The sequence below is a fragment of the Carettochelys insculpta genome, chromosome 1, assembly GCF_033958435.1.
Source record: "Carettochelys insculpta isolate YL-2023 chromosome 1, ASM3395843v1, whole genome shotgun sequence".
Classification (NCBI taxonomy): Eukaryota; Metazoa; Chordata; order Testudines; family Carettochelyidae; genus Carettochelys; species Carettochelys insculpta.
Genome location: NC_134137.1, coordinates 376,952,687 through 376,968,235, shown reverse-complemented (window position 1 = coordinate 376,968,235; position 15,549 = coordinate 376,952,687). Strand labels below are relative to the sequence as shown.

Genomic DNA, 15,549 nt, shown 5'->3' with positions numbered 1-15,549 from the left:
TTAGTACAGATCGTCCCGGATGTGCTCCATGATTGTCATTAGAGCCAGCCACGTTTCTTCAGCTGTTGGGATGATTTGGCTGGCTGGCAGGAGGAAGCCATAGCGCCCGGTATCCCGCAGCTCGAAGGTGTAGGAGTATTTGACCCCGTGGTCATAGCTCCAGTCGATCGTGGTGCCATCAGCGCGGTCTGGGAAAAAGAGAAGCCAAAACAGCATGGAGCCAGCATCTCTTCCACCTTGCTCATGTGCCTGTCAAGGCTGTTGCCCCCCCCACATCAACCTTGGCCACATGCCTGCCTAGTTCACAGTCCAAAGCAGGGCTTTGCAGCCCACATGGTCCCAGAATGAATTCTGAGCCCTGGTGTTCTGTAGTCGCTGAGTTTAACTGGTACAACCACAGTTAAGGCACATACTGTGGGCAGACATGACACCAAAGTTCTGTCTGAGATAATACTCCTGCAACCAGGCATCATTTGCTATATGGTGAGGAAGTATGAAGACGAACATAGGTCTTCTGCCCAGTGCTGCCTGAATGACAGGCTACTTACAAATGGTGTCGATTGTGCTCCCATAGGTGTATTTCGTCCCATGCAATGCAGCTAAGGCCGTCACTGCTTCTTTGGCTAGATCATTCTGCAAGCAAGAAAGTGAGAGGTGGAAGGCTGGAAAAACTGAGTGCCCTTCCTTTGTGCCCACTGTCATCCGGTGAATGGGGATAGCCTATTTAAATCCTGGGGTGGTGGGTGGAGCTCATCAAAACAATAACACCCACCCCTGATGAGGGAGTGGCCACAAAACCCTGAACTGAAGAGAATATGGGCATAAAAAAATGCGCAAACAGGAATGGGGGTGTAGGTCCCAAAGTCAAACTGGGGGGCTGAGAAGGGGACACCAAACGGCAAACCCTGGACAATGCCCACTGCTCCGAGAAGGAGCTCAAGGTCTCAGTGGATGTGACCCAGAGGAAATCTAGTTCTCTGTCAGTCCTTAGAAGTTGTGCATCATGGGCAGCTTCTCCCAGGTAGTCCTGTCCAAGTGGTTCAGTCCTAGATCTACAAAGGTATCTAGGCTCTTAATATCTATTGCTTCAGGAGCCTAAAACCTCTATGGATCTGGGGCAAAGCTGGAGGACCCACGCTTTTGGCAGAGAGGTCTCCATGCCCGTATGTTCTGTCGCCAGGCTGATGATCATGTATAAGGAATGTAGAAGCACAACCTGAAGGAATTTGAGGAATGTGCTCTTTACTGATCATTTACATGGAAATGGGAAGAGTTTCAGAGTGTGTATATGTAAATAATTGCTTTTTTTTCAAGACTTGCTGGGTAGTAGATGAAGTAGTGGTGTTTCACCTATTGTAAACAACTTATTGTTGTAGTCACAAAGTAAGCTATCACCCAGTGTAGGAACTGTGGAATATCACCAATGTTTGAAATTATTGTGGGGCTACAGGACAATCATCATTGCTGCATAAAATGTGGATCACACAGGGCTCCCCTCAGCAGAGCACTGTGGAATAGAAGAGGGGAAGGGGTGCTGGTTGAACCAGCTGGGAGCTTTCTGGCCCTGCAGCCAGAAGCCTGGTTTGACTAGTTGTCTTCATTGTGTCTTCCCCCGCCCACACACACATTATTCAAAGACAGAACTAAAGTCCGGACTGATGATCGGGTCTGTAGTTATTCTGTGAGAATCCACCTTGGTGGATACTGATATTCCTGGGGCTAACCCCAGAGCTGAAACTACAGAGAGCTGAAGTCACAAGGTTTTGCCTAGAGCCGAACCCACAAAGCAGCAGACAAATGGCCAGTAGGGGTGGCCAGCAGCATGCAGTGGAAAAGCAGCTGATATGGGATGGCCAACAGGAGCAGCAGGCAAGCTGGTGATCCTGCCCCTGTGTCACAAGAGACTCCATGCTGATGTAATTATGAATTCTGGGTTTGTAGGGACCAGACCGTGCTGTGAGTGGAGAGCTAAGGCAGAGGTACAATCTATAGATGGGAAGGTGTGGATAAAGAGCTCTAGGAAAGGGACTTGGCTCAGCAGACTCTGGGGACGGTGCCTTGCTTAATGGCTTTTTTTTCTTTTCCCTTGTTTAGCAATACTGCATGTGTCGCTGTGTAAATTTATGTTAGACTACAGTTATTAAACAAGCCCTTTCTATCTCAGACTCTGCACTTGTGAGGGGAAGAACTGCCCTTATAGCTACCCAGCAGGTGGGGTGAGATTGGCCCAGCTTACTGGAGGGGAGAGTCCTCGAGCCAGTTTGGTTGCATTATTGACTAAATCCCCCAGGAACTGCACCTGGCCCCCTGCCATTAATAGAAGGGTTACACATGGAAGCAGGCAGGTGCTTTTCAGGACAGAGATTCCTGTCCCTTAGGAAGAGGCTGCAAGCACCCCACCTGTTCCAGAGTCAGCTTCAGATGGCTGTGAGCTTCCCTTACCCCCCATGGCCCATCTTGGAGGCTCAGCTCTCTGGGATGCCTGCACTGCAGCTAGGAGGTACAGTTCCCAGCCTGAGTGGATGTACAAGTGCAGTGTGGCCATGGCAAAACACAGGCCTAGGAGCTTGGAGAGGGCTGTATGTGGGCCTACCCAGCAGACCACACTGCTACTGCAGAATGCTAGTCAGTCAAAGCTCACACCCGCATGTCTCCCCAAGCTGGGCTTTACACCTGCCTGCTGCAGCGCAGCTGAACCTTGCATCCCACTCATCCTGTGAGCAGGGCTGGTGACAGATTTCACCAGGCCCTGTGTGAGGTGGGGTGAGGGCCTCGACCCCAGGCTCCTGGAAGGGGTGGGGCCTCAGGCAAAAGGGGTGGGGCTGGGGGCAGCAGGCCCTCCAATTTTTCCCATCCAAGTGCAGAATAAATTTTGTGCACCGAGGCATGTGCAGAGGTGCACCACCAATAGAAACACAGGCTGCTGGCGGTGGGTGGGTACTCTGCTAATCAGCTGGGTGGCCACCCAAGGGCTCGGCTTACAGGGAACACTGGCTGGGGTCTAATCTTCCCCACCCAGCCCTCAGTGACATCCAGACTGTGCCACCCAGGGCTCTAACAGCAATTTAAAGGGCCCAGAGTGACATGAACTGCTGCAGTGATGGTGGCAGCCTGGCGCCTTGGGCCCTTATAAATTGCCAGGCCCTAGGGTAGCTACCCCTCTGTCCCTGCTCAGATGAAGGTGGCCCTGTCCCTCACCCACCAATCCCTAGCACACTGCTCTATTAGTCCTCTCGCTATTTGCTCACAAGAGCTGCTCTCACCAGTTCCTGATGGTCTGGAGCAGGCTCTGTCTTGTAGCCATAAGGGAACAAGAGCATCTGGGAATAGCTGTGGATGGAGAGCAAAGCTTTCACGTTGCCATGGCCCTGGACGAAGTCCACAATGGATTTCACTTCGCTCTCCGAGTGAGGGTAGGGGCCGTGGTACGTTTCTGAACACGGATTGCTACTGGAACCAGGGCCTGTGAGGAAAAAGCATGTGGGAGCGAAACAAAATACAACAGACCCATGAAAAATGTGTATTTGCATGGGCGAGTACAACATGAAAAGGTTATTTCCTGAGTAATAAGCGGGACAAGTTAGAGGTTCTAATTTATGTTTGCAAATGTGCCGCTGACAGGCAGAATCAAATTTACCCACCCCCCTGGCATTTGCAAACACCAAGCAGTCCTGTTGCGCCTTAAAGACTAACAATTTCATTTGTTAGGTGACAAAAGTTCGTGGGTCAGACCTGCTTCTTCAGATTTGGAGCCAAAATAAGAATTCAGGGTTTATATAGCAGGGAGGGGCAGGAGTGGGGGCTTAGTTTAGTGCGTGAGCCTCTGTCTCTTGAGCTAAAAGACAGCTGACGCTTAGCGAAGGCTGTAAAGGAGACTTCTTTCTCTCTGTAGGCATTCTAAGTGCTCCTGCATGGGACAGTGAACCACACCCAGTGGGTGCTTGGGTTACACAAACCCTCCAAAATCTGTTTCACTTCGTTGGACAGAGTTCCAGCCTTTTAGAGACGCTGTGCAGTGATAAATCCTGCAACATGAAGCAACAGTGGCAGTGTCGCAACAGGGGCAGAAATGTGGTGTTGTAATACTAAGATTGTGTTCTCAGCAACTCAGAAGAAGCATTTTTTAATACGTGGCTTTGAGAACAAATTGATTAGAGAATCAATGTTCTGACTTCCTGCCAGTCAGGCAGCTGATTCCATTTCCTGAACAGAACAGATCTACTATTCCACTGTAACAGAGAACAACAAATACATATTTCATGTCTTTAATATAAGGAGCCCTACAAGCTCAGGTGAAAACCCCAAAGCTTGGGCTCACAGTAAAGAGACATTAGGAATGAGTAACTATCCAATAGGCCCAGGGCTGTTCTGTACCTCCGAATCCTGCATCCCAGTTCCTGTTGGGGTCCACGCCAAGGCAGGTGGATCCAGCATTGATGGACCTGGTCTTCCGCCACATCCGGTTCTAAGAACAAACACAAGTGGGACCGTGTGGTTTGATGAATGGAGCGATACTACCAGTTGGGTCTCAAGACAGCTCCATCTTTGCTGGGTTATTGCACAGCACTGGCTGAAGGGTGAAAAGTTGGCCAGTGAAATTAATGCAACATGCAAGGGGCACGTTTGTGGACACTAGCTGCTGTGCCTCATGGAAGATGCAACCTAGGATCTTTGTGGAGCATCCTCAGATATTTTTGACCTACCCTCCCAAATAAAAACAGGATAAACTCTTGTTTTCACCAGGGATGGACGAAGTTATTAGCCCCTGGGTCTAATCTGGCTCAGTTGCTCTCCAGCAGAGCCCAAACTCAGCCTTTATCTCAGCATGCAGAAACCACAGGTCCTAGCAGAGAGGGCTGGGCAGTCCTGGATGCACTGCCCATCCAGCCACGAAGTGAGAACTGCTCTTCCCTCCCTTCTTTCCTCCTTCCCCCAGAAGTACTTACTGAGCTGTGAGTATAAGCAAACCCATCAGGATTGGTGACTATCTCAAGGAAGATGTCAACAGTGTCCAGGATGGCTGTCAGTGAGGCATCCCTGCCGTATTCACTGGCTAGCTGCATGGAGAGAATGACCTTGAGTTCCCATTTCTCCTAGGGTGAGGTCACGAAAACTAACTAGAACTGACCCATTAAGATGAACGTTACAAAACACCATGATTGTATAAGATTAGGCCTAACACTGGGAGACCAGCAGCACCAAGAGCCAATGGCTGGCTCCTGAAGCCAGATGAATGCAAATTAGGAATCGGCCACAGTGATGGGGACTAGAAACTGAGACAGACTCCCAGGGGAACTGGTGGATTCTCTATGTCTTGAGGTTTCAGATTGAAACCAGTTGCTTTTCTGGAAGAGATGATTTATGTAAACACAAGCCATGCTTTGGTGCAACACATGCTTTTCAACTCCATACAGGGGCACCATAACAACAGCCTGTGGTCTATGAATTAAGATGGCGGACCTCAGCCCACTTCTGAGCAGACAAGGGTCCACAGCCCACAACCACCAGCTGGTGCTAATTTGCCTGTTTGTTTGGCCATCTCAGAGAAAAGCTCATCTGGGATACGGCACATGAATGACATGTGATTGCTGTTCCCTTATGTCCTTTCATTCTTAGAGATTAGTCTCATGCAACTTTGTAATTGCAATGTGTTTGGGAGCCTGTGCCATTCTCAGTCTCCTGCCTCACCCCTGCCCTCTCTCAGATCATTGGGAACAGGACATATTTGGTACCACTACTACCCATATATGGAGATACACATCTCAAAGAGCTGGAAGAGACCCTGGGAGGTCATGGAGGCTAGCGCCCTGCCCTCTTAGCAGAACCAAGCACCATCACTGACGTGGCTATATTTTGTTTTTTTCAACCTGTTTACCCTAGGCCCCTAAACAGCCTTCTCAAGGCTTAAGTTCACAACCTTGGGTTGATCAGGCTACTGCTCAAACCACTAAGCTATCCCACCCCATCACTAGGTAACCTTAATCCTACTGGGTATTCCTAATACTGCTCCAGCCCTGGCGTTGTTCTAAATGACCTTCCAAGGTCCCCTCCAGCCCTACATGCCTAGGTTTCTACGATTACCTGGTTGGCAGTCCACACTCCGGTTGCCTGGGTGATCCACTCTCGAGAGTGAATGCCAGTATCAATCCAGATTGCAGGACGGTTAACTCCTCCTGTGCTGAACTGCAGGTGAAGTGAGCAAACAGAACACGCCTATATTAACTGCAGCCTAGTTGTTGACTGTTATATGCCCTTACACATATGTGCTCCTTATGGACTCAGGAGTTTGCTCGAACCACATAATGAATATAATTTGATATCTGTCTGGCAAATTTTATGGAACCAGGGATCAGAGGATCTGGACTCCTTGTGCAATTTCACCTGCACTCAACTGAATTGATCTCTCAGTACCTGTCAGTTGTAATTTTTGTAACTCTTCTGATGATTCAACCCAGAAATTCTTTTATCAATGCAGGATTCTAAATTGTATCTGACATTTATTACTTTGGTTTTAAGGAAAAGTGTTTCAGCAGCCTGCTAAGGGCTCTTCAGTACTCCTCCTTATATACCATTTATTACTGTTCTCCCTTACCTGATAAAACATTTATCCTGTGGACAGCCTGCTCTAGAATTTGTCAGGTTAACTCTCTGCCTTTGCTAGAAATTCTTACACTGTGCTAATGAGAGACCTGAGGGAGGGGAAAGATGGATGTGTCAACCACTATATGGCACATACATGTTTTTCCTGCAGCTATTGGTCCCAATTCAGCAAAGCACAAAAGTACAAGTTTAGCTTTAAGCATGTGGGTAGGTTCTGTTGACTCCCATGGGATTACTCATGCTGGGCAGCTTTGCTGTCATCTTGAACAATGAAGATTATACGAAGTCCTGTGGCACCTTATAGACTAACTGATATTTTGGAGCAGAAGTTTTCATGGGCAAAAATCTGCTTCATCCACCCACAAAAGCTTATCCTTCAGAATATCTGTTAGTCTATAAGGTGCCACAGGACTTCTTGTTGTTTTTGAAGATACAGACTAACTGGGCTACTCCTCTGATACTTAACGTTATGTGCACTACTTACCTTTAGCACATAAAGAGGTCGCTTTTCATAGCTCTGACCAATCTGAATTTTGCTAACCAGGGCGGGATTTCCAGCCACAAGATCATCCATCCAGCTGTAGATCTAAAAGGAAGAGCTGTCAGCCCATGCATGTTTAACTGGCCTGGTGAGGCTCTGTGATGAAATACACCCCTCTCTTCACACCTGACACATTGTAATAAACATTGTATGCCTTGTAAGGTATCATTGAAAACTCAGTGTTGGTCAATATTGTCCTGGTAAAGCATGTGTGGCAACACTGTATGGCTGTTGAAAGTGGCATGCTAATAAACAGCCCAAAATATGCTAATGAGGTGCGTACATAAATTCCCGGTGCCTCATTAGCATAAGGTCACCTGATTTGGAGTCTGGAAGACGTTCTTCCGGACTCCAAAATGGTGTGTAGAAGTGCGGCCCCTGGGGGGTCTTCCAGAAGGACGTCCTCCTTCCGCAGGCCCCTTCTTCCCGAAAATTTTTGGGAAGAAGGCGCCTACGGATGGAGGACTTCCTTCCAGAAGACACCCGCCCCCGGGGCCCGCGCTTCTGCACTCCATTTTGGAATCCAGAAGACCGTCTTCCGGACTTCAAATCACGTGACCTTATGCTAATGAGGCATCAGGAATTTACATATGTACCTCATTAGCATATTTCAGGCTGTTTATTAGAAATAGCCTATGTGAATAAGATGATAACTGCATGATGTTCTAAATGACCCTAAGGCCCCCTCCAATCCTACATGTCTACGTATTTGACCTAAACTGGGCAGGCCTGTCTTGACCAAAAGTTGCCTTAATTTTCATTTAAACAGCAGAGTCCTCAGAGAGGAAGGAAAAAGCAATGGAAGTTCAAACAAGTGGGGAAAAAGAGCAGAAACATCCTTCCAAACAGAATCTTTGTCTCCTAGTTCCCAGATGGAAATGTTTTTCAAATGGGGGATTGAAACTATTAAAAAAAGGACAAACATCCCAAGACACCTGCCCTTCCATCCCCCTGCCCATCCCATTCTCTGCCCCGAAAACACTAAAGGAAACAGCCTTTGGGGTGAGGGCCCTGAACTGAAGCTTTCAACCAGTAACTTTGCTGGTAGCATGTGGTGAGAAATGTTGCTTGAATCTAATATAGTTTGTTAAGTTAGGCACTAGTTAGTGTTTTATCCTTACTTTTCTTGCAACCATTTCTAACACTTATGCCTCATTACGTGTACTTATTTAAAGTATATCTCTTGGTTAAAAAACTTGTTTTAGTGGTTTATCTAATACAGTGTATTTAAGAGGAAGTATCTTGTTCACATTTGTAGACACAGAGGCAGCAACAATATTTCCTGGTCCTTTGACTGCTTTCCCCCAAGGAAATGAAGAGAACACACTGTTAAGGAAAGTACCTCCTCAATGGTGTGGTAGGAGGAGAAGTTAAAGCTGTTGCTGTTTCTTTCGAACTTCCTGGACACCATCATGGCCTCTTTTTCCTCATCCAGTAATTCCTTTAATGGGCATACACACACAACCACGGACAGAGAAGAAGGCAACAGTTGTGTTAGGCTTTTCCACAGGGAAGGTACAGCCACATACATTCAGACGCCCAAAGGGATCGAACAGGAGTCCTTCAGTGTTAGAGGTACAAACCCCAAGCTAGTGAGCGCAGGGATCACTTCCTTAACACTTGAGTAGTAGGTTGTTAAAATCAGTGAGGGCAACCACTAGTGAGACCTATCACATGCACTAACCAAGCATGTGTATATACAAAGTACAGCTTTCACCATTTATGTAAAACTCAGTGTTTAACTGCCCTTCACATCAGGTCTCTGGTCTATAAAAAGTCTTACACAATTTAATGCTCATGGAAGGCACTAGAGGATGAAGACCTCCATATACTAACATGGCAAGACCAGCAAAGGCAGCAACAGAGTCCCTCTCGATGTCCTGGAGATGTACACTAAACTCTTGGACTGGAGGGACTAATTTCAGGAATGCGATGGTAGTTCCACCTTATTCGCTCCTTGTCCTCTTTGCTGGAACAGCCTAAGTCAGTTGACAGTCAAGTGGGACAAGATTCTGTTTTTCCAACTCATCACCTTTCTTCTTCTGTCTTTGCTCACCTCACTCCTAACCAGTTCGAACCACATCCCTTGAAGTGATGTCACTTTATTGCACATGGCCATATGGCAGGAGTCCTCACCTGGACGTCATTTACCAGGATTGTGTACGGAATGGAGTTAGACTCCAGGAAGACTTTGACTGCTTGGAGGCTCTGGAAGGGGACTCTCACGTCCACTGGGAGACCAGGCTTGGCAGGCCTCAGCCAATAATCAATCTGATTTAGGAAAGAAACACAAGAGTAGCTGCATCTGGAACTCTGTATTGTTCTACCACAGGCACTGCTGAGCAGTCCAAATGAGCTTAGGTAACATAGCCAGTGAGGTTAGTTAATATTATAATAATATGTTGTGTTTATATGGTGTCTTTTATCCTTAAGAATCCCACAGTGGTGTTTATATCTATGTATAGGCACATTCACACACAAGAAAGACTTCAGTGACCACTGAAATGCAGCCATCTCTGTGGTGGAACATAGCACCTTTTTAACAAAACACAGCAACACGCCTAGAGCTGGATAAATTATTCATTACAAATAATATCCTCATTTACTTTAGTCCTTTTTCGCTAATTGCAAATTTCTCATGAACAGATCAACATTTTTACAAATTTGCTCCTCATGCGCTATTAACCCATGGATGTTTTACACAAATATAGCTCAGCCTATGAGTCACTTCTGAATCATGTGCTGTGCGTGTTCCTTTGACTGTTCACTGTTTATGACTTGAGTTTTTTGAATGAACACACAGGCCAGTCACTGTTCTTTCTATGCCCTGGATAGATTAATTTGCCAGAGGCCGGGAATGGGTGACAGAGGATAGATTGCTTGATGATTACCTGTTCTGTTCATTCCTTCTAGGGTACGTAGCATTGGCCACTGTCAGAAGACAGGATACTGGGCTAGACAGGCCTTTGGTCTGACCCATTGTGGCTGTTCTTATATTCTTATGTTAATTTAACTTACAGTTTGACATTTAAACTCTTCTTTGCAAGCACATTCTGCAAAGTTTGCATTCAAATTACTGCTCTAGCCAGTAAACTTTTCTCAGGAAACCAGTTTGGAAAAGTGTCAACACAGAGGAAGCAAATTGATTCTAAAATTCAAAATAATTTTGGAAAAATTAGTCCCGATCTTAACATTGTACAATCATTGAACTTGAAAAGTCCAAAAGGATAAATAATATCTCAGTTTGGAGGGGAATCTGAGGTTGCAGAATTGAACGATCCAAATTTTGGTAAATCTCTGGTGTTAAGTCCCCAACTCTTGAGGAAACCATCAATAGGTTTTTAGTGATCTAATGTGGCCAAGATCTCCACTTTATATCCATAGAACAGCAGTTACTACATCAGGATGACCTTAATTCCATGCTTAGGCACTGGATCGGGGAATTGAGAGAGGGAGGAATCACCAGCTTCCTGCAGGCTCTGCCTTTTCTAGGGATCTCTCTTATTCATGCACTCCTGAGTTCTTACTCAGGCCCTCCAGAGCGGGGCCAGGAGTGACAGAGGAGGGACAGAAGAGCCAGATTGTCTTGGCCTCAATCTCAAAGGGGACCTCAAATGGAGACACTTGTTAAATTTTTGGCATATAAGTTTCTCAACTTGATTTTATGCCCATCCCTCAATAACAAATGCTTTAACACAGAAAAAGGCTAGAAAGTCACTTGGTAAATTAAAAAAATCCAAATGATGTTTCATTTTTGGGACCTTATTTTGTCTTCATGGATCATCATTTTTTTTATCATGGCTAGGGGCCTCAAAAGTTGGATATGAAAAGGGCCTTTCTGGACCTCTGAGAAGGCCTGTTCTTACTCGCCTTAACACCTGACAACCCACAATGATACAGGCTGTAGTTCACAGCTACGGAGGATGTCTTTCTCAGTTCTTCTTACCTGCAGGTCTTCCAACTCCCCTAGTTCCCTGAGTAATGCTATCTGCCCTTCGTTGCTGGTCCTGAGGCGGAGAACCTGATCTCTGGTGGGCACAAAGCAACAAGAACAGGCAGAAGGTATTTGAGAATGATGACAATGAACAGTTCAGATGGGGGCACAACAAGAATATAGATACTAGCAGTATGGTGAGGTACACATTGGAATTTGATATGAGGAGAGCTTGAAGGTTAGCCAAAGGGTGGGGCGTGAAGTAATTTATGGAAGTTTTAAAATGGTACAAGCAGACTAGAGATCTATTATGAGGACCAAAATGGGTGTGAGGGTAGAAAGAACAGTTGATGGAGATAACTTGTTCTGTTGATTTAGATGAAATAAATGGGCCCAAAGTGTTAAGATAGCCTCACTACTGTCCAACATTAACCGTGGTAAAAAGGTTTGGAATTTGGTACATAGAGACCTTACCTTGCTTATTACCTGGCAAACACATCATTAAAAATCCTTTTCACCTCATCATAAAGATACAGACAAGAGGAAAGAATAGTTAAAGCATTGGAAGTGTAAAGTACTGATTGAGCCTGTCTAGTCTGGCACTCTCTGGTCCAGCAACATCCTTAGTCAAGCATGATTTTAGTTAGCTGGATGTCCACTTATCACGGGTGTGGCCAAGTTTTCTGTGGCTCCATAAAGTTTGTTTACAGCCACCCATCCTGGCTCTCAACGTTCTATGATGTTATTTAGCTGTAATCTACCCCTAAATGTCTCCTGAGGGTCCAGTAAGCAGTGGAAGTGTTGGTAATGTGCTAGACAACATTGACTTTCTGTGGTTCGGCAAAATTCTCTGGCTCAGCGCCAGTCAGGTCCTGAGGGTGCCAGATTAGAGAAGTTCAACGAGTATTAAGTCAGACTTTCTTTTTAACAGCATCCCTTGTTCCCTTTCTCTTTAGCAGGGGACAGCTTTTGGAAAGAAAAGCCCCTGTATTTGACAGTTTCTTAGGTGGTAGTACAGATGCTGATAACTGTCCTTTTGAGGAAAGCTGAGATGGGGCTAGAGTTGAGATATTGTTGCTCTTGTTAAAGTTTAGTCCTGTTTCATCGGGATTCAAGCAGTAGAGGTCATAATGTCACCTGGGTCCTCTCTCTGGCCCCAGCTGTTCAGGACGCCTTTCAGGGCCAGGCTGACAAAGGGCCAGGGACCCAGGGATAGCACCTAGGATGGTGATGCTTGTTCTACTAGCCAATTTTTCTTTGTCAGTCTTTAAGGCCCCACAAAAGGAATCAAGGTCTCAGTGAACCGAAACTGCTGTGCTGGAAACAAGGCATCCTCGTTATTTGCTCCACCAACGTAGGCCTAATTTCCAGCACAACAGTTTTTGTTCACTGAGAGTTGGTTCTACGCTTGTCTTGTTTACCAGAAAGAGCTTCACACAGTCCTTGAGTTATATCAGTTGTCCTGTTTGCTTAAACTAATTCAGTCTGTCTCCCTTTCATACCTTTCCCCATCAGCATCTGTTGTTACAAGCCATCATGACTTCTTATGAACTAGCATTCAATTTTACTGTTGAACTCACAGTTGGGGTGAATTTGTAAGAAAAGTTGTCAAAACATACCCTCACGGCCCAGGAGTGATACAGTTCTCATGGGCAGTGAAATCCCTGCTTTTGTCATGAGAGCTTCTCAGAAAGGTAGAAAGTATCTAACAGAAGGGACTCAGGAACATGACAAATAGTAACAGAGAGGGAGCCGTGCTAGTCTATATACTATCAAAAAAAAAGCAGTCCAGTAGCACTTTAAAGACTAAAAAACTAATTTATTAGGTGAGCTTTCATGGGACAGACCCACTTCTTCAGACCATAGCCAGACCAGACCAGACTCAATATTTAAGGCACAGAGAACCTGTATCACAAATCAGCCATCTTAACTCCGCTGCCAGAGAATATTTTGGGAGTTATATCAACTTATCTTTAAAGAGCATGCAGAAAAAAACAAGATGAGAGAAAACAGCCAGTGAGATCTCATGATGCATAGATGTTATGATGAATTAAACTTGTCCTCCTAATAATCTTCCAGGGGAAATGGAGGAAACATTATTTTTCCAGCTGCAGTCTTCCCCCACCTCACGAGGGTAGTTCTCTCCTGAAAAACCCCTCTTAGGGCGAATTCTCGTAAGTCGAAAATGTAATTACCATTAATTTCAATGGGAAAAAATTTTATGCGTTCCTGAGCCCCAGAATTTACACCCATTTATGCTAAAACAACACCAAATCCCATTAAATCCAGTGCAAGGGGGCAGGCAGGGCAGAGCAGGGCAGGTGGAGGCAGCCTGGCCTGAGCGCAGCTTAGGTTAAGCGCGGAGGGGGCGCTGCCAGGGGCTGGCTGCCTGGGGAGCTAGGCAGGCACAGGGGGCCCCCAGCTGGCGAGGGGCGATTCCTCACTCATATGGGGCTGTGCGGCACAGAGGCCCCGCCTGTGGCAGCCGAGGCGGCAGCGGCGGGCGAGCCAGGCACTAAATGGGAAGAAGCGCCTCAGACGGCGAGTGGCGCCTGAGGCACAGCTGTGCAGGGTGGGCAGCGGCGGCCCCCTGGCCGCCCAGGGGGTGAGTGGCAGCACCAGGGCCGGGATGGGCTGCGCGCCCAGAATCCACGTCTCGCAGAGCGGCGTCATCTACTGCCAGGACTCGGACGAGTCTACCTCCTCACACCATTCTGCCACCCTCTCGCAGGGCACCGCCACCCCCCTGCACGGCCTCTTCGTCAAGACCAATGCGGCTGACTCCATCCCCTCAGTGCTTGCCTACCAGAGCCGCCAGCCTCCAGATCAGTCCTCATAAATGTGAAGAAATGCCTCATAAGCTGAAGTAGGGGTATTAAATGAAACTCCTTGTAAAGTCGAATTCTCATAACTCAAATGGGCTTATCTCAGGGTATGACTGTATTTAAAACTGGACTTTGTGAAAAACTGGAGCTGACCAGGTGCCTCTGCCAGGGGAAGGACTAGATTAGCTAAGGATGTTTTCCATAGGTCTTTTCCATTTCTAATTTCTGTTTACCTAAAATAAGACGTTAGTTCTAAATTGTTCTTAGAGGCTCTCAATTCCAAATTAAATCTGAATAATGTGGCCAAGAGAAAGGTATTTGAGAAGACACCTTACGCACTCCAGCACTGCAGGCTGGGTTGCAAAACACATCGGAAGTGCCTTTGAGTACAAAAACTTTTCTTTACCTGCAGAAGCAAACCTACGCGCCATCAGAAGAACCTTTAGAAGTGTCCACCAGGCTTCACAGGCCATGTGGACAGATCTTTTCTCCTTCAGTGAGGGGATGTTTCCAAGAAGTCTTTATACAGTCCTCCCACACTCAAAACTCCAACTGAAGTCCTGCATTAGGTCTGCTGTTATATGTGGCCCAGAAAAATTACTTCTGGAAAAGAACTAGCAGGTCACCTAATCTATTGCCCATTCCACCTGTCGCAAGTCCAAAATTGTTCCCTACATTCACAGTCAGAAATGTTGTTTGATAGCCCCCCCCGCCCAAAGCCTTTTTGTAGCTCATAAAATCTCAGTGTGAGATGCAGGGGGTAGACATATGCTTGTCTTATTTTAGCCCTGGGGCAAGGCGACCAATATAGATTTCTGAAGAGTTCAATCACCTGTTTATCCCCAGGAAAAATACAGCACAGGCTAGAGGAGTGCAGACATCCATATGTTGTTCTGCCAGTGTCCTTTACAACGGACCTGGAGGTTCCACTTCAACAGGAAAAGAACAGTGGATTCTCCAGGGTGTCTTCGGTTTTTGGCTTTTATTATGAGACCGACAGGGCAGTGCCCACTGGGTAATGGATTGAGATCAGAAAGACCACCAACTAATCATCAGGAAATAAATATTTCCTCCATGGGCTGGTTTAGACGTACAGGTAAATGCTCCCTATCAGATACTCAATCATCTGCGCTGTCCAATCCCCTGAATCCCTCTGTACTTACCCCACAAAGAGCTTTTGGCAGAAGGCCACAGCCAAAAGAACACTGAATAGCAGAAGCCCCCTCATAATCGGTGATGAGAGACTGTTGCTCATAACACTTCTTATATATTGTGGTTTTCCAACCATACCTTCTCAAGGACCCTTCCCTTCCGGGGCTGTTACTCATGTCCATTTGGAGTGCAGAGAAAGTGATAAAACTATAAACAAATTCCTTAAACCATTCCACAGGGGCTGATGTGTTTGTGTATTTGGAGCGGGAAAAAATGAGATTTGCACACCTGAGCCAACAAAGCCCTTCCTTACACAAGCTTTCTTAAAATGAGCTTTGCATGATGCAACTGTTGCATGTTCTCTAACCACTAATCATCAGGTGTATTTGCGCTGATATTTCTAAGCCAGTAACTCAGGGATGGGATAACCCTTGAACTATTTTCCCCGTCTCCCGTCAGTAGAGGCTGGACAGCATGACAAGTAACACAGGCAGTTC

General features: G+C 46.4%; 1 protein-coding gene across 1 annotated transcript; it reads right to left on the bottom strand.

The window, feature by feature from the left end:
• On the bottom strand, window positions 1-15,128 carry LOC142007533 (carboxypeptidase A1-like). The gene is made up of 11 exons (XM_074984205.1): window positions 15,064-15,128; window positions 11,088-11,169; window positions 9,278-9,412; window positions 8,484-8,582; window positions 7,085-7,186; window positions 6,082-6,183; window positions 4,947-5,057; window positions 4,375-4,465; window positions 3,264-3,463; window positions 549-633; window positions 1-188 (listed from the first exon to the last, which is right to left on the bottom strand). The coding sequence occupies exons 1-11, from the start codon at window positions 15,126-15,128 to the stop codon at window positions 1-3; spliced, it is 1,260 nt and encodes a 419-aa protein (XP_074840306.1).
• Window positions 15,129-15,549: the final 421 nt, after the last annotated feature.

What these genes read in the sequence shown, in the direction of transcription:
- LOC142007533 (XM_074984205.1), bottom strand. Translation starts at nt 15,128, where the DNA reads ATGAGGGGGCTTCTGCTATTCAGTGTTCTTTTGGCTGTGGCCTTCTGC. An exon ending in TCCTGGTAAATGACGTCCAG is followed by an intron (nt 8,583 to 9,277) that starts GTGAGGACTCCT and finishes TGCCCATTAAAG; the next exon opens with GAATTACTGGATGAGGAAAA. An exon ending in CTGGGATGCAGGATTCGGAG is followed by an intron (nt 3,464 to 4,374) that starts GTACAGAACAGC and finishes TTTTCCTCACAG; the next exon opens with GCCCTGGTTCCAGTAGCAAT.